Genomic DNA, 22,218 nt, shown 5'->3' with positions numbered 1-22,218 from the left:
GTGTTCAGATATACGGAGATTTTAACCTTCCGGGTGTAGAGTGGTCATTGCAAGCTTTAAGCAATAATACGTTAACAGCTAGAAAGGCCTTTTCTTTGTTGTCTTTTATTAACTTGAGTGGTCTAGAACAATTAAATTCAATACCGAATTGCGCAGGTAATATCTTAGATCTCGTTCTTTCAAATGTCCACATTCTAAGCTTATGTCTGGCTTCCGATCCTTTGGTACAAGTTGATAAGTTTCATCCACCTTTAATAGTCCAGTTATCTCTTCCGTGGAAGTCGCGGATATCGTCAAAGCCATTAGCTTACAGTTTTTTAAAAGGAGATTACCTTGGCTTGTATAAATATATTGAAACTTTCGACTGGTCTAACGTTCTCGCCATGTCTGATGTCGATCGTGCTACCGAGACTCTAACGACAATTGTAAAAGATGCCATCGACACTTTTGTACCGAAGCGTTCAACAAAGCCATCCAAATATCCTGAATGGTTTTCCAGGGATTTAAAATGTTATTTGGTCAAGAAAGAACATTTCCACCGTCTTTATAAAAAATGCGGCTCTTCACTTATGTACACCAAATTCAGTTTATTTCGGGCCTTGGCGAAGAAACTGTTCAAGCGCGATAAACGCATGCATCTTGACAGCGTAGAAAATAGCTTGTTTCGCCGCCCGAAGACTTTCTGGAAGTTCACGAAGCAACATACACGTGACGTTAGTCCTATCATCTGCTTACGTGCCTGCTCAGATAACGCCCCGGGTTATGTTTCATCACCTCATGAAGTTGCAGATGTTTTTGCTGATTATTTTGCCAAATGTTTCTCTGACAATCAGCAATCCGTTCTACCGGAGGATAAGGAGCTGATTTGTCACGATTTTTTGAGTTCTATAAGAGTGGACTCTCTTGATATTGCCGAGGCGATAAGGAAGTTAAAACCGAAGTTTTCTTCTGGTGTAGATGGTGTACCAGGTTTTGTTATCAAAGGTTGCAGTCAGCTGTTCATTCCTATTTTGAAGCACATTTTTAATATGTCACTCAGTTCAGGCGTTTTCCCTTCGCTCTGGAAAAAAGCAGTTGTTGTTCCTATCTTAAAAGGCGGTGACGCATCTGTAGTTGCGAACTACCGTCCAGTTTCTCTGCTTTGTGCTTTTTCCAAGGTTTTTGAGATTGTTGTGCATAGCAGGATGACTTTTTATTTCCGTCAAAAAATAACGCCCTTGCAGCACGGTTTTTTAAAGGGTAGGTCTGTGGAAACAAATTTGTGTACCTTTTTAGATTACTGTGTGCCGTTTGTTTTAAACAGAGAACAAGTAGATGCAATATACTTTGATTTGTCAAAAGCCTTCGATAAAGTGAGTCACGTGTTGCTTTTGTCCAAGTTGCATCTGTATGGTGTCTGTACAGAATTGTGTAACTGGTTTAAGAGTTATTTGTCTTTTCGATCAAATAGTGTTCGGGTCGCTGACAGTTATTCCAAAGAGTTTTTTTCAATATCAGGCGTGCCCCAGGGTTCAATTTTGGGTTTTCTACTGTTTTCAATTTTTATAAATGATATAGCGTCATGTGTAAAGAACGTTGAACTGCTTTTGTTTGCTGACGATATCAAGTTGTTTAAGAGTGTTCACTGTCATTTAGATTGTGATCTGATACAACATGATGTGTCTAATATAGCACAGTGGTGTAAACAAAATCAGTTATTTCTTAATCCTTTAAAAACAAAAGTGATATCTTTGTGCAGACGCCGCGCGATCATAAATAACACTTATCATCTTGAGGGAAATCCGATTGAACGAGTGTCAATTGTAAGGGATCTTGGTGTGTTCATTGACTGCGGATTAACTTTTAAAAATCATGTCTCTTTTGTTGTCAGCTCTGCAATGAAAGTTCTAGGAGTTATATCGCGTTTGACCAAGCATTTTAAAAAGCCCCATTGTGCAATACATCTTTTTCAATCCTTAGTGGTTTCAAGGCTCGAGTTTGCTTCTGTGATTTGGAATTCAATTTCTGTAACACAGGCTTTGATCATAGAACGTGTGCAAAAAAGATTTGTTCGAATTGTTTATGATAGATGGATTGGACGACGCGTGTATTATGACTATGAATGCTTACTGAATAGATTTTCGCTGAAGCTTTTATCACACAGAAGAACAGTCCTTGACTTGGTATTCCTGCATAAGATCATTAATGGTGCCATTGATTCTTCATGGCTTATTAGTAAAATCCATTTCCATGTTCCTTTCCGTGCGACGAGACAGCTCACCTGTTTTGATATCTGCTCACCATGCCGTGTGTCACCTCTTTCTCGTTTACAGACATTGTATAACAGCATTGTGCCACCTCAAGTTGACATCACCACACCCCTGCCTACATTTCGCTGTCAGTTGGACGAACTTTTCGTCACTTCATAGCGCGTCAGTGTATATGCATATCTATTTCTTTTTAATGAGTAGGATTTTTGTTTAAGAGTTTTTATTGTACGAGTTGGTGTACCTAAGAGAAGGCCGCTCGGCCGTTTTAGGGCACCCGAAAAATAAAGATTATTATTATTATTATTATTATTTCTACCTCCTGCCTTGAAACAGTACTGTTACTTTTGCTGTTTTCATGCCTGCGGGAAACACACCCCACAAAACAGCAAGGTTATAAGTGTCTGTTAAGAAAAGCACAATAAGGTCGACAACGAATGTCACGGGTTTAATGTTTACACTATCAGCATCACAAATGTAATTGTTGCGTAAATTATTTATCGTCGAAAAAACTTCATATTCATTGGCAGAATAAAAATATACAGTTTCATAAACTCTGTGAATATTTTATGCTGCATCACTGCAGTAGGAACCAGACCCAACATTCACAAAATGACGATTAAAAGCATTTCCTACTCTAGAACCACACACTTCCATCCCATCCATAACTAATTTTTCTATTGTATCATTGTTAGTATTTGTGTCCAAGAGAGCATCAAGTCTTTTCCAAAGCAAGTCAGGATGTTTTATACATTCAGAATCAAAAAGTTGGTTATAATAGCTTCGCTTCACACGCCTCAATTTTGCGTTGAGGCGCGTTCTTAGCGACCTAAATTCTGCTAGTTTGACCAAGTTTCTTGTTCTTAAAAATGCTTTATACAAGCCAGCTTTAGCATGCATTAATTTCAAGTGATCTTTAGTAACCCAGGGTTTGTGGGCATGTTTATTGGTTCTAACCAATTTTAATAGAAATGAAGAGGTATAAATATCTTTAAATACCTGATAAGATGTACAATCCTACAATTAAAACGAAAAATAAAACGCCAAAGGAAAATTTAGGGCAAAAGCTAAAGAATCTTATCACACAAGCTAGAGCAGTGGTTCTCAACCATCAATGTTTCGCGGACCCCTTGTGGATGGGCGGAGATGATGGAGGACCCCGTTTGGGGTGAGGAGAGGGGGAAGGTATGTATAGGGCAAATATAATAATAATTGAATAAATAGATTTCAGTAAAGGCTAGTGTAAAGTAGACCTTTCTTATTGACATGCACACGAAGAAACTCGCCCAAAAACTAAAACATTTCTTCTCGACCTGGAAAAAACACTCCTATTGCCGGGCTTGACCGATGAACGCGGACCCCTAGAATGCCTTCGCGGACCCAGAAGGGTCTGCGGACCCCCATTTGAGAACCACTGAGCTAGAGAAAGCTATTGTGGTAATGCACTCTCACGGTTTTTGAAGGAATCCCCACAAAAACTTTGGCGCTTCTTTTTATCACCTAAGGAGGTGACTTTGCTAATTACAGTTAATAATAAAAGACCTTGCCAATTTTTCTTATCAGTCAGAAATGCTGGATCTTTTTCTGTCGGAGAGTGGTATATTTAACTTGTTTCTGAACAGAAACGGTAAAAAGGCATCTGGCCCAGACGATATTCCGAATGCATTTCTAAGACGATACGCAGAGTGGGTGTCCCGGTATTTTTTTGTAATTTTTCAAGCTTCTCTTCGGCAGGGCAAGTTACCGGCAGATTGGTTAAGTGGGAAAGTTGTGCCAATTCACAAGTCTCGGAACAGGATGGCAACTGAAAATTATTGTCTTATATCTTTAACAGCGACATGTTGTAAACTCCTAGAACGTATTATATCGAAACATATTATTAACTATTTGGAAGAAAATAACTTACTTTATAAGCATCAGCACGGGTTTAGGCAGGGTCTATCAACGGTCATGCAGCTACTTGAATGTGTGCATGAGTTTGCGTCTGTTATTAATGAACGTGGCCAAGTTGATGTGATATGCACGGATTTTTCAAAGGCCTTTGACCGCATTCCGCGTGATAAATTGCTTGAAAAGCTACGTAAATTAAGGCTTAATCAAAGTTTGTTAGTATGGATACGTTCATAATTAAGTGACAGAATGCAGTGTGTCAGTTATAACAATGTATGCTCTCCCCCATTGGCAGTTTATTCAGGAGTACCTCAAGGTTCAATTTTAGGTTAGGTTTTCATTTTTACTTTATTCTTTAGTTTATATTAATGACATAGCTTTGAATCTGCCACCTTCTGCACATGCTAAACTTTTCGCGGATAACTGTATGCTCTTTTCTAAAATTACTGCAGTTCGTGATCACGAGTTACTAAATGAGTCTTTGAGGGTAATCAATTTGTGGTGTACTACATGAGGCATGGCTATTAATTTTAACAAGACGGTGTTTTGTAGTATTACCACACGCGGCCCGCGGGCCGCATGTGGCCCGTGACTCGCTGGGAGGCAGCCCACAGACCAAGCGGCTACGAGTCCCGGCTCCCATATGTCTCGAGCGCTAGAAATGGCATGCGCCATAGTGAACTCATCGCGTCGCTTAATTTTCGTTCCAAAAGTAACCCTGCTCTTTTAACATATTCACATAGTTTATACTCATTTGTATTCACTTGACTTTTGTTTCGATTAAAATTTGACTTCCCAGCCTTTTTGTAATGTACAATAATTCCGCTACTAGGTTGCAAGCGCAAGATATTCATTGAAGGATGTATCTCAGCTGTAAAGCTACGAGCTCGGGAATCTCGCCTTCAAAACTATATTACCATCAAAACAGAATTATTTGTTCGAGTGTCGTAGTAAAAATCATCAGGATAGCAACAACTGTCGTATAAACATGTCAAATCTAAGTATATCACTGGCAAGGCTGCGAGTTTACAAAAAACATAAATCACAAAGTCTCTCCCTTCCCTCCCCATCTTACGTTGGCCCTCAACCTCTCCAATGTGGGATATCTGGCCCTCACACTCAAATGAGTTTGAGACCACTGCACTATAGGGAGCACAGAACTTGCGAAAGTAGATGAATTTAAGTATCTAGGTGTGATTTTTAGTAATACATTACACTGGAATAGTCACATGGACTACATACGTGCAAGGGCGTATCAAAAACTAGCGTTTCTTAGAAGTCACTTGAGACATGCAAATAAAGATGTTAGATTAACTGCATATAAAGCATATGTTCATCCGATATTGGAATACGCAAGTTGTGTATGGGACCCCTACAAGAAAAAACATGTCACACAAATAGAAAGAACTGAGAACCTTGCCCTATGATTTATTTTTTCAGAATATAGGCATACGTCGTCTGTTACTGCAATGAGAGCTGAGGCGCAGCTGAGTAGCCTGGAGTACAGAAGAAAAATTTGTAGATTGAAAGAATTATTCAAAATCGTTAAAGGACTGACAAAAGATGATTCCGAAAAAATATTTGTTGCATTCGACAGCCCGTTTTCAAAGAATGAGCAACACCAAAGCATTGGCATCGTATCAATACAAGAATGATGTGTTCAAATATTCATTTTTTGCAAGACAATTAATGATTGGAATGCTCTGCCAGAAGAACTTGTCAGTTGTTGCAGCCCTGAGCTGTTGCATGTAAAAAGTATGCGCAGGCACTTCGAATTGCCTGCACATGCTTTACCAGCACAGACTGCGTGAGTGTGTACCGTATTTATTATGCGTTTTTATGTTGCCTCTCCTGCGTAGACCGAAAGGTCTGCAGTTTTGCAAATAAATAAATTTATATCAATTATGCCTATTATACTGCTCCAGTTTACGCACTCAACGTTTCTTCTAAACGTATGCAACATTTTATCATTAATATTTTGAATATCTGAGGGGGGTTGAACTTCCCTGACCTTCATTCTAGATGTTGCGTATTGTTTATGAATCAGCATGAATATGGGCAAATGATCACTGAAATCTAAACACATCACTCCAGGAGTCATATCAGAGCTATCGTGATTTGTAATAAAAAAGTCGAGCAAAGAAGAACATGGCACTGTTATACGCACGAGGGATGAGATATTACATCCTGAAGATTATTTGCAGACAGTAATAATGATAATTTCGACTGATTATAAGATAAATCAGGAAAAACAATATTTAGGTCACCTCCAAGGATGAAATTGCATTCTATATCAGTCATAGTGCTAAAAAATTTTCTAGAAATTCGAAGAACGCATTTCTATTTCTTGGGCGGTACAGAAGACAAGACACTTCGAGCTCTTTACATATGCATGGTGCTTGGTATAATGATCTGTAATTGCTGACAATTCGCATACCTCATAATAGATTAATTTCTTTTCCCTTTTCTAATTATATCCTCCTCATGTTCCTCCAGATATTTCCTTCCCTCATTCAGCCAGACCTCCCAGATATTCGTATTTTCCTCCAAGAAACGGCGACCATCAATGTTGCCCGATGGAATTTCGAAAAAGGGTCTACTACTAGCACCCAAGAAGGAACTTAAAGGTGCATCAAACCGTGACATGAGAAGGCAAAACTTACATTTTCTTGGCAGACGCCTTCCGCCGCTCGTCCTCAAAATAGTTCCTCACTTCCTCTTCCTCGACCTCGTCGTCTTCCTTGGGTCGCTTCGGTTTGGACGTCACTGTGACGCCGTCCTTGAACTTTTGGCGCACCCTGGCGGCGGCCGCTGCGGTGGCGGCGGCGACAGCGCCAGTGGTGTCGTCGTCGTCGTCGGACGCCGCCGTGGAGTACTCGGGGTCCACGACCGGAACTGAACTCAGTCCCGGGTCGTCCGTCAGGTCATGACTGCTTTTGCTCTTGCCCTTCTGGTCCTGATACGGAATGGAACAAAAACAAGAAAACCACCTAGAGCGCTGGTTGGATGCCAGTTCTTAAAGAGGCAAGGACGCAAAACTTCAAAAGCTATGTTACTCTTGATGTGAAATGCTCAAAGATTACTTAGTAGACATGCCAAGTTCCACAATTTTGAGGGCTCTAGAAGAGCGGTTTTCTGATAAGGGCTCCTCAGGCTCTCCGAAGCCCACAACAGTCAATCGAGCCGAGCAATAAACCTTTTTTTTTGTCAGTGATGCTGGCTGTCCTACAAGGCTACATAAACCAAACTATGTGCACCGATTGAGTTGGGTTGAATATTCTTCATTTCAGAGCTTTAAAGCTAGTTTGCACCTTGACCAGTTCTGTCATCGTTGTAATCGTCCCCCCCTGCACAGGCGGACAAGGTCCCCTGCCCCCCATCACTTCTGCCAACCCAGAAAAGGTCTGCGAAACATCAATGCTTGTGGAACACTTCTTTGTAATTAAAAGTAGAAATTTTCTAATGTTGATCATTTAATAGATTTTCTAATGTTGATCATCAATAGAACGCCCTAATGTTCGAAGACTGGTAGCTCCGCTGCGTTTTTCATAGAAGTTAAGCCTTTTTCTTTTTTTACTTTTTTCCTCAGGTAAGTTCGCTCTTTGCAAATTTTATAGAAAAAATGCACCACCTGTGGGCAACGCTGTACAAAATCGTAGTGCGATAGGTTAAGAAACCGATTTTCGCGGTGGAGTTATTTGAGACACCCTGTATAATGGAGTACATCAGCCACGTGACTGATCGTATAGTTGAACGCCCTCTTGTTCTAGGCTCGCCCATGCTTGCCACGCTCGCACGCCACATGGCTACCCTTATTTTCTTGCCTCCTAGCCGGCTCCTTGCTTCCTAGACTAGCGAAACAAAAGATTCTGACAACGTGAGCAATGCTGTAGACTCTGTCGGCTTGAAGTGCGGGAGGGAAACAAGAAAGCCGAAGGCCAAAGCAGCCAGAGTGCTGAGAAAGTCAAATTTGTGAATGCATGCAAGAGACGGTTGGAACTGCGCCGCCGCGCCGCTAAGGAGGCTGGCAGATACGGATGAAGTATGTCACCCTTCGAACATGGCCGCCTTCTCGAATGGAGAGATGTGGGGGTTCGGCGATTCAATCGAATTTATCTAAGAAACTAAAGTGCTGACTACAAAATAAATTTAGCAAGAATATAGAGACAGCTAAAAGGTTCGAGCAATAGAGTTAGCTCAGATTTTATGTTTCACGTGTCCTAAACCCCTTTAAGAGGACACAACCCCTGGGGGGGTCAACTTCTGAACCCTTGGCTTAATATTAATGAAATTTACAGGGCAGGCTGGTGGTCATACTAGAGGGTGCATAACAACATTTGACATCTGTCGGTTAAGTGGGAAGGAAATTAGAGCAGCTTTTATCAGCAACACGCCTACATTGTTTAGTTAATCCATCATCGGAAACTATCACGATATTCAAGATTTTTATTCGCTAGATATGTAGAAGAATGCCTAGGGGGTGCGGCTATGAAAAGGTTTTTGTGAAAACTCAGTTATTTCTATAAAGTTTCTCTTCTGCGAAATTGGTAAACTTTTTTATCTTCCGTGTCTTCGACAAAATGTCAACATTTTTTATAAAAGACATTCGTAAAGTGACCAAAAAATTCTATAGCTGCATTCCTTATTAAATTTCAGTCAGAAAAAGTGAAGAATGAGCCTTCCCTGTATTGCCATTATCAAAGGATAGATTGACTAAAATGGAATTTATACCAAAAAGTGGAATGGAGAAAAATGTGTTCAAAGTGCTCCAACCCCTACCTTTTCTTTGGCTTCGGTGGACAGAAAATAATTTATAAAAAACTTAGCTATGCAGTGTAAACTAATGAAACTTTCTGGGAATACTCTCTGGATGTCGGTGGATGTAAATATGTCATTTTTCAAAATCAACATTTTTTGCAGCAATTTTTTTTTCTGGGTTGTGTCTCCCCTTAAGCACTGCGTGGCGTTCAGACACCGATAAAGGTCCAAAGAAACACCTTGAAAGGCAAGAACAGATTCCCGCGGCTACCTTGGAAGCGGCGTCCAGCTCCATCTCATCTTCTTCCGCCTCCTCGCCGAAAGAGAGCAGTTTGTAATTTCTGTAAGGAAGTAACGCACATGTACGACTGATGACGGGTGAAAAATTTAGCTACGAATTGGCTGTGCACCACAACAAGTTCCCCGTCACACGCGGAGCATCGGGACCGTGGTCAAGTAGAAAGAAAAATCTAAACCATTATGGTACAAGGTCACTTCACGTGCAGTCAACAGCTTTTCTTTTGTCTCAATACAGTGAAGTGCAGCGAGACACGCAGTGAGAAGTTGCTTTTTCAGTCCATCCAGTGCTGACACAAAACTTGCCAGAGACTGAAATGGAACATTTCTTCCAATTCTTCCAAGTGAATTTGTAATTAGAGATTCATTACTCTTGCCTGGAGCACCGAAGGGTCCTTTATGGTGCGATTTCCGAAGCTAGCTTCTAAAAACTCCCCCAGGACTGCCACAAGGGTAAGCACCCAAGCTGTATCATTAGCCCCGGCCCCCAAAAGCGCCATGCACAGAGGTGCGTTTGAGCACATCTGTCTGTGTTATGACAAGATATGAGTGCAAGTCACCAAAACATCCATACTTTGTATGTCAACTGCCAAGCTACTCCTCAAATTGATTGCCATGCTGCAAAGGAAACAGGGATGGCCGAGCAACTTGCAGTTTTAAATCAATGTAAATTCCTGTAATGCTGTCAAATGTAGCCAAACAACACTGTGCAAATAGGCCTGTAGACTAAAGCCTATATGAGTAACACATTACTGCTAACTATCAACTGTAGGCTCTGACCTATCTCCATTAGAGCCAGCATACCACTCCTAAGAGAAGCTGTAAGCTTCTGACCCTCAAGAAAGTCTCTCAAGGCAGTGAGTGTCTTCTCAATGTCTCTAACCACTTCCACGCCGTGTCGAATGACGGCTGTGGGAAGCCCGGCGTGTTTGAAGTTGAAGAAGCTCGAGCTTCAGTCGCCGCTAGATAAAACTGGCTCACTTTGCGGCAGCGGCGGCTGAAGCGTTTGACTTGAGTTTCTCTTTGGCGGCGCGCTCTTCGTCCGCCACGCGGACCCTCTCCTTTTCTCGAGCGACGAGGTCCTCAAACGGGTTGACCAGCACCTGCGTTGCGGCGGTGGCGAATAGAGGAGCAGACGCCGCATTATTTGAAACTCTATCTCACTATAGTTGCACGCAACGTTACCTAGAGTACAGGGATGAGTGCATAACCCAAACAGCTGGAGAGGAGGGGAAGAAGGAACTCCCCTCTTATTTATACCCTCTTTTTGTACCCCCCAGATGTCGCTCTTGTCCCCCGCAGAGATTAGCCTGCCATCCAAAATTAGTACAAAAGTGGCTCTCCTTTCTCTTTCACCCGTGGCATCCTCAGCAAAGCGCGCAACTTGTGAAATCTCAATATTAGCCCCTTTGTGGAAAACTGTAGTAGCCCAGAAGCAGCACCTTTAAAAAAATTTTCTTTTAACAAAGGATGTGTTTTATCAGCCGATTTTCATGGAGTTATGTAACGTTTGGCTGTAGCGGCAGGCTGTAACAGACGGCTGTGACGAAAAACCGACACCGAAAAGCGTTACGCCCATGGGCAACCATATAAAAAGACCAGTTCACTGGCACGATTTGAACTAAACACCTTGAGATTGTGAGCCGAGTGCTTCGCCGACCGAGCCATCCAGGGTCGGCGGTCGGAGCACGCAAAAGCAAACTCCTTTGCACGACACATTCTGTGCTCGTGAGTCTTTGTCAGCACGACCAAGCTTGTGCAATTTTCTTTTCTTTTTAATCAGGTACATCACATACCCAAGAATGTCCAGGAGTTCAGATAACGAAAAATTTCAGAGTAATTTACGACGGGGCCTAAGAACCCCGAAGCTTAGAAGTAGTCAGAAAATTATACTATCGAGATCAAATTCGTGCCTGGCGCTGTCTGCTGGGTGCCTCATTGTAACTTATATGAAAAGTATAAGTACGGAAAGTATGAGTCTGAAAAGAATAATCATACAGACAAAGCGGCGAACCCACCTCTGTGGAGATGATCTTGTGCGGGTGCAGGGGGCGATCGTTCGAGTCCACAAGGCCCTCCTCCAGCCGTAGCATGTTGTACAGGGTGTTACCAGCAACCTGGGAACGGAACAACCGACGAGACCACGACCCTTCGAAACGTTTCGTCCCGCATACGGTCGTAACAACTTACCCACCAAATCCCTCGAAGTCAAGCTGGTTTTAATCTACTACTACACTGAGATGAGCAAGACCCCGAAAGCACTCGTGACTACACTCAGTTTCACTAGAGTGCCTGGAATGCTTCTCCGGCCGGTCCGTTCACCGCATCCGAAAGGTGGCCACTCGAATTCCGCCCGACGACGTTGTAAAAGCGTCGTGCTGTCGCTGCCCGTGCCTCTATTGGTGTTGCCACAGCGATAATGGACGTGGCAGATGCCTGTTCTGCTGCAGATTGCTCTCCAGCTCGACAGTCCACGGACTGTCGAGCTGGAGAGCTTAACGGTCTGTGGACTGTCGAGCTCTTGCAGAACTTGGCAGCCGGGAGTTGGTATACCGCAACAACGGCGGCACTCGCGTTCGCTCGTGCTTTTTGCCGATACTTCTAGAGCCAATTGCGAGGATCGCGACATCAAACAGCGTGACACTTCGGCTTCTGCGATGTCATTCGTTGACACTTTGGGACCACTTTGGATGCATGGGCGGGATGGGACACGAAACTCGTCAGCCGGAGACGCAGTCCAGGCACAATTATTTCACCTAGGGTGTAAGATACCGTAAGATACTGGGAGAGAGCCCACCCCACTTTCAGTGGAAACAGGGTTAATCTAGACACGGGCGCTTGTCAGGTCAAATCGGGCACTTCACGTATAATTTGGAGAATTCCCAAGTTTCGGAAATGGAAATAGCAGGCACTTCAACGAAGGGGGTGCTTCCAGGGCAGTTCACGGTAGGCGGGTGGGGAGCGACCACTGAAAGCTTCCGCAGCGGCCTGGCGGCTTCTGCTTGGCAGGTACCTCTACCGTGCGAAAGATGGCGCGGCAGCATACGGAAGGCGATCAACTCGAGAGAATGCGCCGTGTCAGCAATGTTCTTTAATTTAAAGTGGAATATACTATATCCCGGAGAAATGAAATTACCGCATGATTATTAGGGGCGAAGCTCCTTAGGGTCTAAGCTTATCCGTCCGGCCGGCGACTGTGCTCACATAAAAAGAAAAAATGTTTGCGCAGTCGACAGGATTCGAACCTGTGCGAGGAGACCCTAATGGATTTCTAGTCCATCGCCTTAACCACTCCGCCACGACTGTGGGACGAGTAGGGGGCTCTGAGATGTGGTAGTAACTCAAGAGCTGGGGTTTCTGTCATGGATGAAACGTTGCATGTCGCCTCTCAACGTCTATACAGGAGAGGGCGCTGCGGTCAAATGCGTATATAAGTGCGTTAAACTTTGCATACATTGGCTCAACATTTATAGACGAGGGTGCTGTGGTCAAATGCTCAGTTGCGTATATAACCACGTTCCATTCCACACATTCTCTTTCTGACATGGACCGTTGACTTAAGTGAAGATGTGTTCCCACGGCTTCTAGCGAATCTAAGCTGATCCGCTAGAAGAACCACATGCTTTGCATTTCACCGACCATAAAGCAGTAATAATGAAGTCGAAACGCAACCCGGAACTCAGCACTACCTATGAGCAATAAAAAAATAGCACCATCAGCACTTCCTATGAACAATAAAATCAGTATCATCAGCACCACCAGAGCTTCGTTCCAATCAACATCATTCACCACGTGGAGATATGGTCATTTTTATCGACACTTTTTCTTAACATTGATGAATTTTCCAAACCGTGTGAGCGGCCGGCAACGTCTGCGAAACATCCGACGTGCTCTTTGCATTTCGTTTTGTTTGTTTATCTTCCGAACATGCTTCAAGCGGACAAATTCGGCGGTGGCAGACGAAATCGCCACGTTTTAGCGCCCAGGGATGGCCAAGATTCTCGAGGTATGGGCCGCTACCATTGTGTTCCAAACTGTCGGTCGGGTTACGGCCCAAAGGAAGAGAAAATGGCGACGTTTAGTGTGGGCAATGTTGAGTTCGGGCGACTCTGTCGGGCTGGGCACAGCACGACCACAGCGTGGTGCGACGACGAAAACCACTGGCTTCAAATCTCGTCCGCCTGAAACTCACCTCGCTTGCACGTAAACGTCGGAAAGTTACAATCTAGATCGCCGAACACATCTACGGGCGGGGTGAAATCAGCGTTGTCGACGTATTCACAGCACACGTTTGCCGACTTCTCGGCTTGCCTTCATTTTGTCGGGTAGCACGCCTCCTCGATTATCTAAACTTGTAACGTAAAACTATGGTCAAAATGGAACCTACATATTAAATGTATTACTAGTTTGCTCGATTTAACTTGCGTGGTTCGTGCACAGTTTAGGAAACAAGTTGCCAGTGGGTCGCGTCGCGTGCAAAATTAGCGAGGACATTTTGTTTTTCGTTTCTTCTTCGCGTAGCACCATCTATGTGAAGTGCCACCAACCTTCCCGAAGCGGGGACACGGTCGGGCCACCCAATCGGCCCTCGTTCCTCCCCGCCTACCTTGCACCACGGTTTCACCTTACGTCCGGCCGCAGCGGACGCTACAAGCCATCTCGGCCAACCCAGTTCTGTGAATGCAGCAAGAGATGCGGTCTCTGCCTGTCACTGTGCCCCTCTCCTAGAGCATATAACGCTCACATGGCCTTGGATTGGCTAGGGTTGTATCGCAGCACCCACTGCGGTTGGTCGCAAGTAGTGTTCCGTGCTTTCGGATAAATAAGAGAAAATTCGAAAAACACTTGCCAGTAGGCAGGGCTGGCCCTAGGGGTGGGTGATCTGGGCACTCACCCAGGCCGCAACAAAAAGAGGGTGATGCCACGCTCACCTGTTGTTTCCTTTTTTTTTAGCTTTTTAATTTATTTGAACATGGCGCCAGACAAGACGCTATATGCTCGATGGCCGTTCGTTTTTGGAATGCGGTTCTCGTCTCACAAAACTCTTGTGTTGGACCACTACTCACATGCTTATTGACGTGTCGGCGTATAAAAAGACGGCGGGGGGGGGGGGGGGGGGTTTGCTTAGGGCGCTTGATGGTGTAAGGCTGGCCCTGCTGGTAGGTTTTCCGTCAATTCGGATTTAAAAAAATAAACTGAATTTCGAGGACACAACGACAAAATAAAAACCAGAAAAGATGGTATTTTAAAAATAAACTTCGTTAGAGTACAAGTGTCAGTGGGCCTGAGAAGATGCAACTCCAGTTTCCTTTGAAACCTAGAACTGCTGACGTAAGGGGTTCGCCTTTTAACTCGTCAAAGCTCCTTGAGGACAATGAGTCATGATAGTCATATTTATTTTGTTTTTAAAATTTTTATAAACCAGGAAACAAAATAAACTCAAAATTTCCGAGAATTGAGAATCTATCAAAATAAACTGCGATAAACCCCTGACTTTGAGCGAAAAAAAAAACTCCGAAAAACACCCTCTAAATTTCACGAGAAATAAACTCCAACAACACGAAATCCTAATCATAAGGTGAAACACAGTATTGTTTCTTCTATCATAACATTGATTAATAAAGCGCCCTAAATAAGTGAAACTTTACAACATGCGTTTGTTGCAGTCAGAATGGTTGTCTCGTCTTTTATAACTAAAACTCTTGCAATGACGAAAAACTTTGCCTCGTCCTTTGGAGTTCAACTCAAAGCAAGTCTGCCCTCGTGCCAGTACCACTGGCACAACCTAAAAATACTTCATGCAAGCATACTGGACGTCTCCATGAACCACCTTAGTTGACCCCAGCCTTATGTCACTGGTGGAGTAGTACTACCAGTACTGGCAGTTTATAGTTATGCATCTATATGCATCTAATATCATGTCATCAGTTTCACTGGAAGAGTGAGGGATTACCAAGTAATAACGCCCTGCCAAATTTTTTATCGAGCGAATTCAGAAAGTATTATGGAAAGCTCAGCTGGAACGTATCAGTGCAGATGGCACCGAATTTGCTTGCTTGAAAGAATCGCTGCAGCGTTGACGCTTAAGCCAAAATGCAAGCTTACCTTCCCAAAGACGGTGTGCTTGTTCTGGAGGTCAGGCGTCGCACCAAGGGTAAAGAAGAACTGACTGCCGTTGTCATCTGCTCCCCCAGAAGCCATGGCCACCAGACCCCTTCGCACAAACCGCAGGCGCGTGTGGAACTCGTCCTGTGGAGGTCACATTTGAGGCAATGACTCGGCAAGATTTTGGGTGTATAACTCATTCTGTGAAGGTAACACATGAGGTAATCACCCAGTAAAATTTTGCATGTAAGACTCTACCTGTTAAGATAGCACATGAGACAATGACTCAGCAAGATCTTACCTATAAACCATTCCTATAAAGTAGTCATAATTGATCAATTTCCACTGATATTTTGAATACCTTGCGATATGTGCCGCAGATGATGTGTGTTCTATGTGTGTTTGTACACCACGGCGAGAAGTTTGAAGATGATATGCATTCTGCAGTGATGGAAGCGGCATTTGACCTTTTCTAGCAGGTTCTGTAGCAGGCAAAATATTGGCTTGGAGCAACCACTGATGCTTTTAGAGCAGATGGCAACATCTGTTAGCACATCACTTGAGAATAAAAAAGTGATTGCATTTCAGTGAGTTCATTTATGATGGTGATCAAGGGTTCCTTTTAATACTCGAGCATATTACTCATAACTTTCGTGATAAAAATAGATAGGGCATAAAAGGAACACAGTCTTCATGTATATAAGACTCTAGTCAGAGAAAATTTCATTTCCAGTGGGTATTAAAAATGGTTGGAAAGTGAATCATTATGCAACACTTCATTGGGATAAATCCTCTCTCCCCTCCCCATTTTACACTTGGTAGTTTGTTTAGCTTGCAAATAGAATTTCTGTAAAATTCCAGCAAGACCCAGAATATCCGCTAACGCATCTACTAATAAAAATGTGTCCCGTAAGTATAAAGGGGTCATGAAATGATACCGGTTTGGGATGATCATGACTTTGCAGATGCGTACCAGGCCTAGTCAGGCCCAAGTATACTTGCACGGTTCGCTGCTGATTGAGAGGCTTCTTTGTCGCGGTGAAATTGCGAGGATAAAAGGGGACTATTTCTCTGCCTTGCCTTTGCAAAGCTTGATGACGTAATTGTGGGATTGAAACCACCCGCATGACGACAGCAGAGCACGGTTCGTGGATTGGACACGAGAACTGCGTGAGACTTGGGCTCGTAAAAATCAATGCCTTGGCGGTCACTCGGGCAGTGGCTCGTGTCCAACCTCTGCAGTGATGAGAATAGCCAAACTCTAACAATGCCTGAAGCTTAGCATACTCTGCCAACCCCAGCGCGTGGCTATGATTAACGTTGGCAGCATAGGACAGACACCAGACCCTACTTGCTCTGGCTCCGAGTTGAGGGGATAAACGGTGCTCAGGTTCCTCAAATTTTCTGGGCGACTACCGTTGCCTAGAAAGAAAAACTAAGGCAAGTTTATGCAGTTATAAACATTAAAGAGTGATTCTAAGTAGTATTTAGCCGGAGTAGAAAATTCGTTTCATGGCCTCTTAAATGAACCTTCCAAGCTGAAGACTCTAATATCACAAACTGCAAAAACAACCACGCAAAAATATTGCAAAGCCCACACTCAGCTTTAAAGGTGAGACTGCTCTTTGGCGGCGTAGGAACCAGAGTTACGTCAGTTTGCTGCTCTTTTGATCGACAGCTGCACGGGCACTACCATGACTAGCGTATTTATCCAAATACAGCATATAAAATTTTGCTTTCTTCTCTCTTTCTCTGCTGCTTTTAGGGGCGAAGCTCCTTAGGGGCTAGCCATGTCCGTATGTCCGTCCGCCGTCGTGTGCACGTGCTCCTGCTCGTGAGCTCCCGCGCTCACGTGCTCCCGTGCTCGTGTAGAGAAAAAAAAAACATATCTGCACGTCGTGAATGATGTTGATTGGGGCAAAGCTCTGGTGGTGCTTGTCTGCGTAGATGGTGAGCCGCAGCATGCCGAGCCTTTCGTTCGTTTTCATCCATGTCAGAAAGAGAATGGTGGTATGGAACATGGTTATATTGTCACGGGTGGTGACCAAAGGAACACTAAATAAACAGAAAGAAAGAAACGTTTAATGTGGCGAACTTGTGCCAAAAACTAAAAGGGTACAAAGATAATAACACAGCGTCGCGGGCGTCGAAGTCGGCGTAGCAGCACAGTCGAACGCTGGGGCGAAAACTGGCTGCGGCTCGCCACGCGGAGCCCCTTATGTACATGCGTGGTCTTCTGGAATAATCGGCGAAGAAACTTCGACGCGTGGAACATTCGGGCCTGGAACAAGCAACATGATTCTCGAATTCTCCAGAACACTAAATTAGAGGAATAAACAAAAGACATGTCGCTCCAGGATTCGAACCCTAGCTTTTCGCGTGGGAGGCAGGCGCGATAACCATTAGGCCACGCGCGCGCTGCCTACTTGGCGAGCGCGCGCGGCATTACTCCCCCCTTTAAAAAGTGCATCGCCCCGATGCAGCACAAAACAAAAAGCAAACAAAAAGAACGGTAAACTAAAGAGTCATTTGGAATACGTAAGGTCCACTGTCCTATCGAGCGTAGTACGGCTTCATGCGCACGACGTGGACGACTTCTGGTCGTGGAGGGCGGCGTGATGAAGTCCGTGTTCCATCGGGCATCACCTCGTAGTTCAGATCACCGAGTCGACGAAGTACTTTGTAGGGTCCGAAGTAGCGCTTTAAAAGTTTCTCACTGAGACCACGGCGGCGGATCGGTGTCCACACCCACACCCTGTCTCCGGGCTGGAAGTGGACGTCCCGACGACGAAGGTTGTAGCGGCCAGCGTCGACACGTTGTTGGGCTTGAATACGGTGTCTGGCGAGCTGGCGGACTTCTTCTGCCCGTTGGGCAACCACCTGGGCGTCGTCGCTTCCGTCGAGAGCCGGTTCGTGGGGTAACATCGCGTCCAGCATTGTCGTTACCCTGCGCCCATGCACCAGTTGAAAGGGTGTCACTCCGGTGGTCTCTTGCATGGCAGTGTTGTAGGCAAAGGTGACGTACGGCAGCACCTCGTCCCATGTCTTGTGCTCCACGTCGACGTACATGGAAATCATGTCGGCGATGGTCTTGTTGAGTCTTTCCGTGAGTCCGTTGGTCTGCGGGTGGTACGCCGTGGTGCGACGATGGCTGGTGTGGCTGAGACGCAGGATTTCTTGGGTCAGCTGTGCCATGAACGATGACCCTCGGTCTGTGATCAGGACTTCGGGGGCGCCATGCCGGAGGACGATGGACTCGATGAAAAACTTGGCGACTTCCACAGCAGTCCCTGAAGGGAGGGCTTTCGTTTCGGCGTACCGTGTGAGATAATCTGTGGCGACGATTATCCAGCGGTTTCCCGATGTTGACGGCGGAAAGGGGCCAAGTAGGTCCATTCCGATCTGCTGGAACGGTGCGGTCGGGGGAGCAATCGGCTGCAGGAGACCGGCCGGTTTCGTTGGCGGTTTCTTACGTCGCTGGCACTCGTGGCACGATCGGGTGTAGAGGTGGACGGCTTTGGGGAGCTTTGGCCAGTAATACTTTTCACGAATACGGGCCAGTGTTCGGCTGTAACCGAGGTGTCCCGACGCCGGGTCGTCGTGACATGCATGAAAGATCTCCCGAAGGTCGGTCGGGATTACCAGCAACCACGGTGTGCTGTTGTCGCCGAAGTTCTCTTTGTAGAGTACACCTTGTCGAATGGCGAAGGTAGAATATACTCGTGAGAAGACACGTGGCACGGTACCCCCACCCCCTTCCAGGTGCTCGATTAATGCGCGCAGCTCAGGATCGTCCCGTTGACGTCGTGCCATGTCGTCGGCGTTTACAGCTCCTAGGAAGCTCTCGTCGTCATTGTCGTCGCTGCAGCCGGAAGGGGTTTCGACGGGGGCTCTGGACAAGCAGTCGGCGTCGCTGTGCTTCCGGCCGGCCTTGTAGACCACTGTCATGTTAAACTCTTGTAGTCGGAGGCTCCATCGAGCAAGACGTCCTGACGGGTCCTTCAGGTTAGCAAGCCAGCAGAGCGAATGGTGGTCCGTGACTACACGGAACGGGCTCCCGTACAAGTACGGGCGGAACTTCGTGATTGCCCAGACGACCGCAAGGCATTCTTTTTCAGTCGTGGAGTAATTTCGCTCCGCCTTGGACAATGTCTGACTTGCGTAGGCGATGACTCGCTCGGTGCCTTCTTGAACTTGAACCAGTACCGCGCCAAGTCCTGCGTTACTTGCGTCCGTGTGAATCTCGGTTTCCGCATCCTGGTCGAAATGTCCAAGAACAGGAGGCGTCTGCAGTCGTCGCTTCAGCTCGTCGAATGCCTGCTGCTGCTCCTCGGCCCATTCGAACTTCTCGGCGTCCTTCGTGAGGTTTGTGAACGGTGCGGAAATCCTTGCGAAATCTCGAACGAAGCGCCGATAGTAGGCACATAGCCCAAGGAACCTTCGCACGGCCTTCTTGTCTCTTGGCACTGGAAATGCTGCGACCACGCGAGTCTTCTCTGGGTCTGGACGAATGCCTTCGTTACTAACCACGTGACCTAAGAACTTCAGTTCGTCATAGGCGAACCGGCACTTTGACGGCTTGAGAGTGAGCCCGGCGGTCTGTATGGCATGGAGAACCGTGCGGAGTCGTCGCAAGTGCTCGTCGAAGTCAGCTGAAAATACTACGACGTCGTCCAGGTAGACGAGACAGCTCTGCCACTTCAGCCCTGCCAGTACGGTGTCCATGACACGCTGGAAAGTTGCTGGCGCCGTGCATAGTCCGAAGGGCATCACCTTGAACTCGTAGAGTCCATCCGGCGTGACGAAGGCTCTCTTCTCTCGGTCCCGTTCGTCGACCTCGATTTGCCAGTAGCCGCTCTTCAGGTCCATCGATGAAAAGTATCGAGAGTGGCGCAGGCGGTCTAGAGTGTCGTCGATGCGGGGCAGTGGGTAGACGTCTTTCTTCGTAACCGTGTTGAGCTGCCGGTAGTCCACGCAGAACCGAAGAGTTCCGTCCTTCTTCTTAACCAGCACGACTGGAGAGGCCCATGGACTGCTTGAAGGTTGGATTATGTCGTCATTCAGCATCTCTTGAACTTGCTGCTGGATCACCTCCCTTTCCTTCGCGGAGACTCTGTACGGTGACCGATGCACAGGGCGCGCGTCGTCCTGGGTAACGATGCGGTGCTTGGCAACCGCGGTCTGGCGCACCTTCGACGACGTCGCAAAGCAGTCGCGGTATTCGGCGAGGAGGTTAACCAGCTGACGTCGTTTAGGGTCCGGAAGCTTAGGGTCAATGTCGAGCTGCGCTGGCGACGTACCGTCTTGCTGGGACAGCGAGAATTCGTCAGTAATCGCGGTGATTTCGGCGGGGTTTCGGAGTTCCTCGACGTGGCCCACGGCTGCACCTTTCGTGAGGTGTTGCGTTTCGTTTCGGAAGTTCGTCACGAGGGCCACAGTCCGCCCATCCTGAAGTTCAGCTACTCCCCTTGCGACGCCTATGCCTCTTCCCAGGAGCAATTGGAGGTTTCCCTCGAGAAGAACTTCACCATAGAAAGCTTCATCGATCCCGACAAGTACGAAAACACTCGACCGCAATGGTAGGTTTACGTGGTTTGCGAGGACTCGGACCGTGGGTGACGTCGCTTGGGGTTCCTCCGATGGTGGAGCAGGTTTTCGTAGCGTCAGCCGGTTTGTTCCGAGGTCGATGACGGCGCCATACTCGCAGAGAAAGTCCATTCCGAGGATAACGTCCCTCGAACAGTCTTGTAGAATGACGAACCTGACAGGGCACGTTTCACCGTGGATCTCGACGCGAGCAGTGCATCTCCCGACTGGTGTAATGAGATGTCCTCCGGCGGTTCGTATTTGGGGTCCTTCCCACGGCGTCATGACTTTTCGAAGGCGGCGGGAGAGCCTCCCACTCAAGACTGAGTAGTCTGCTCCGGTGTCCACGAGTGCGGATGCGTCGTGGCCGTCAATGACGACGTTTAGGTTGTTGGACACCGTTGCAGGGGCGTCGTAGCGATGCGTGGCGTCGGGGGAGTGGGAGCGCTCCGTCGTTCTTGGAGGCTCTTTACGTCGGTCGTCTTCGGCAACTCCACCTCCAGGGGTTGCCGCGCCTAGTTTCCCCGGCGAGGAGCGAGGGGTGACAGGCTTTCACGTCGGGGTCGGTGCATCGGCGAAGCTGGACGTCGCGGCGATGGCGACCGGAACTCTCGGCGGGACGCAGGCTCGGGGGACTGGGGTCGTCGCAGGTACTCGTCGATCTCCCGAGGGCGTTCACCATACCGGGGGCGCGGGTCGTTTGGGTGGAACCCGCGCAGCCCGAGTCGTCGGTATGGGCATCGGCGGTACACATGGTCGGGTTCCCCGCAGTGGTAGCAGAGCGGGCGTCGGTCGGCCGTTCGCCACACGTCGGTCTTCCTCGACGAGGGTTGCTCCGGGCGGACGTCCTGGACTTGCCCTTCCTGGCGTCGAGGATACTGTGGCATCGGAGGGTCTCGTCGGGGTGGCGCCGTGGCCTGGCGGTTAGCTTGCGGCGGTCGTCGGGCCATGGCGGCGTAGCTCAAAGTCGGCTCCTCTGGTGTCGTCATGTTGATCGGAACCTCAGGTTGGAAGGTCCGATGAACTTCATCTCGCACGACCTCGGCGAGCGACAGGGAGGACGGGCGATCCATAGCGGGGAGCATCTTGCGGATTTCTTCCCGGACAACTTCACGGATGATGTCACGGATGCCTGGGAGGTCGGTACCAAGGTGGTATCCGGATGTCGCCTGAGTAGTCACGCCAGGGTGTCGCTCGTAGTGCCTGGCGCGTGCTAGTAGGGCACGTTCCATATTCGTCGCCTCCGTGACGAACCCGTCCACAGTTGTCGGGGGATTGCGAATGAGACCTCCGAATATCTCGCTTTTCACACCCCTCATCAGGTGTCGCAGCTTCT

At 46.8% G+C, this 22,218-nt stretch overlaps 1 protein-coding gene across 1 annotated transcript in view; it reads right to left on the bottom strand.

Annotated features, from left to right (window-relative positions):
• Positions 1-22,218, bottom strand: part of LOC8038424 (spliceosome-associated protein CWC27 homolog) — a 43,136-nt gene that overhangs the window by 10,939 nt on the left and 9,979 nt on the right. The window contains exons 3-7 of the mRNA XM_040222627.2: positions 15,297-15,440; positions 11,210-11,308; positions 10,173-10,294; positions 9,166-9,235; positions 6,800-7,092 (exon numbers count right to left, since the gene is read on the bottom strand). Of these exons, the coding sequence (XP_040078561.2) occupies positions 6,800-7,092; positions 9,166-9,235; positions 10,173-10,294; positions 11,210-11,308; positions 15,297-15,440 (728 nt within the window). The remainder of the gene's footprint in view (positions 1-6,799; positions 7,093-9,165; positions 9,236-10,172; positions 10,295-11,209; positions 11,309-15,296; positions 15,441-22,218) is intronic.

Source organism: Ixodes scapularis, unplaced genomic scaffold (assembly GCF_016920785.2).
Source record: "Ixodes scapularis isolate PalLabHiFi unplaced genomic scaffold, ASM1692078v2 PGA_scaffold4__175_contigs__length_147842914, whole genome shotgun sequence".
NCBI lineage: Eukaryota > Metazoa > Arthropoda > Arachnida > Ixodida > Ixodidae > Ixodes > Ixodes scapularis.
Note: the sequence above shows the minus strand (reverse complement) of the source record. Positions and strands in the feature narration are given on the sequence as shown.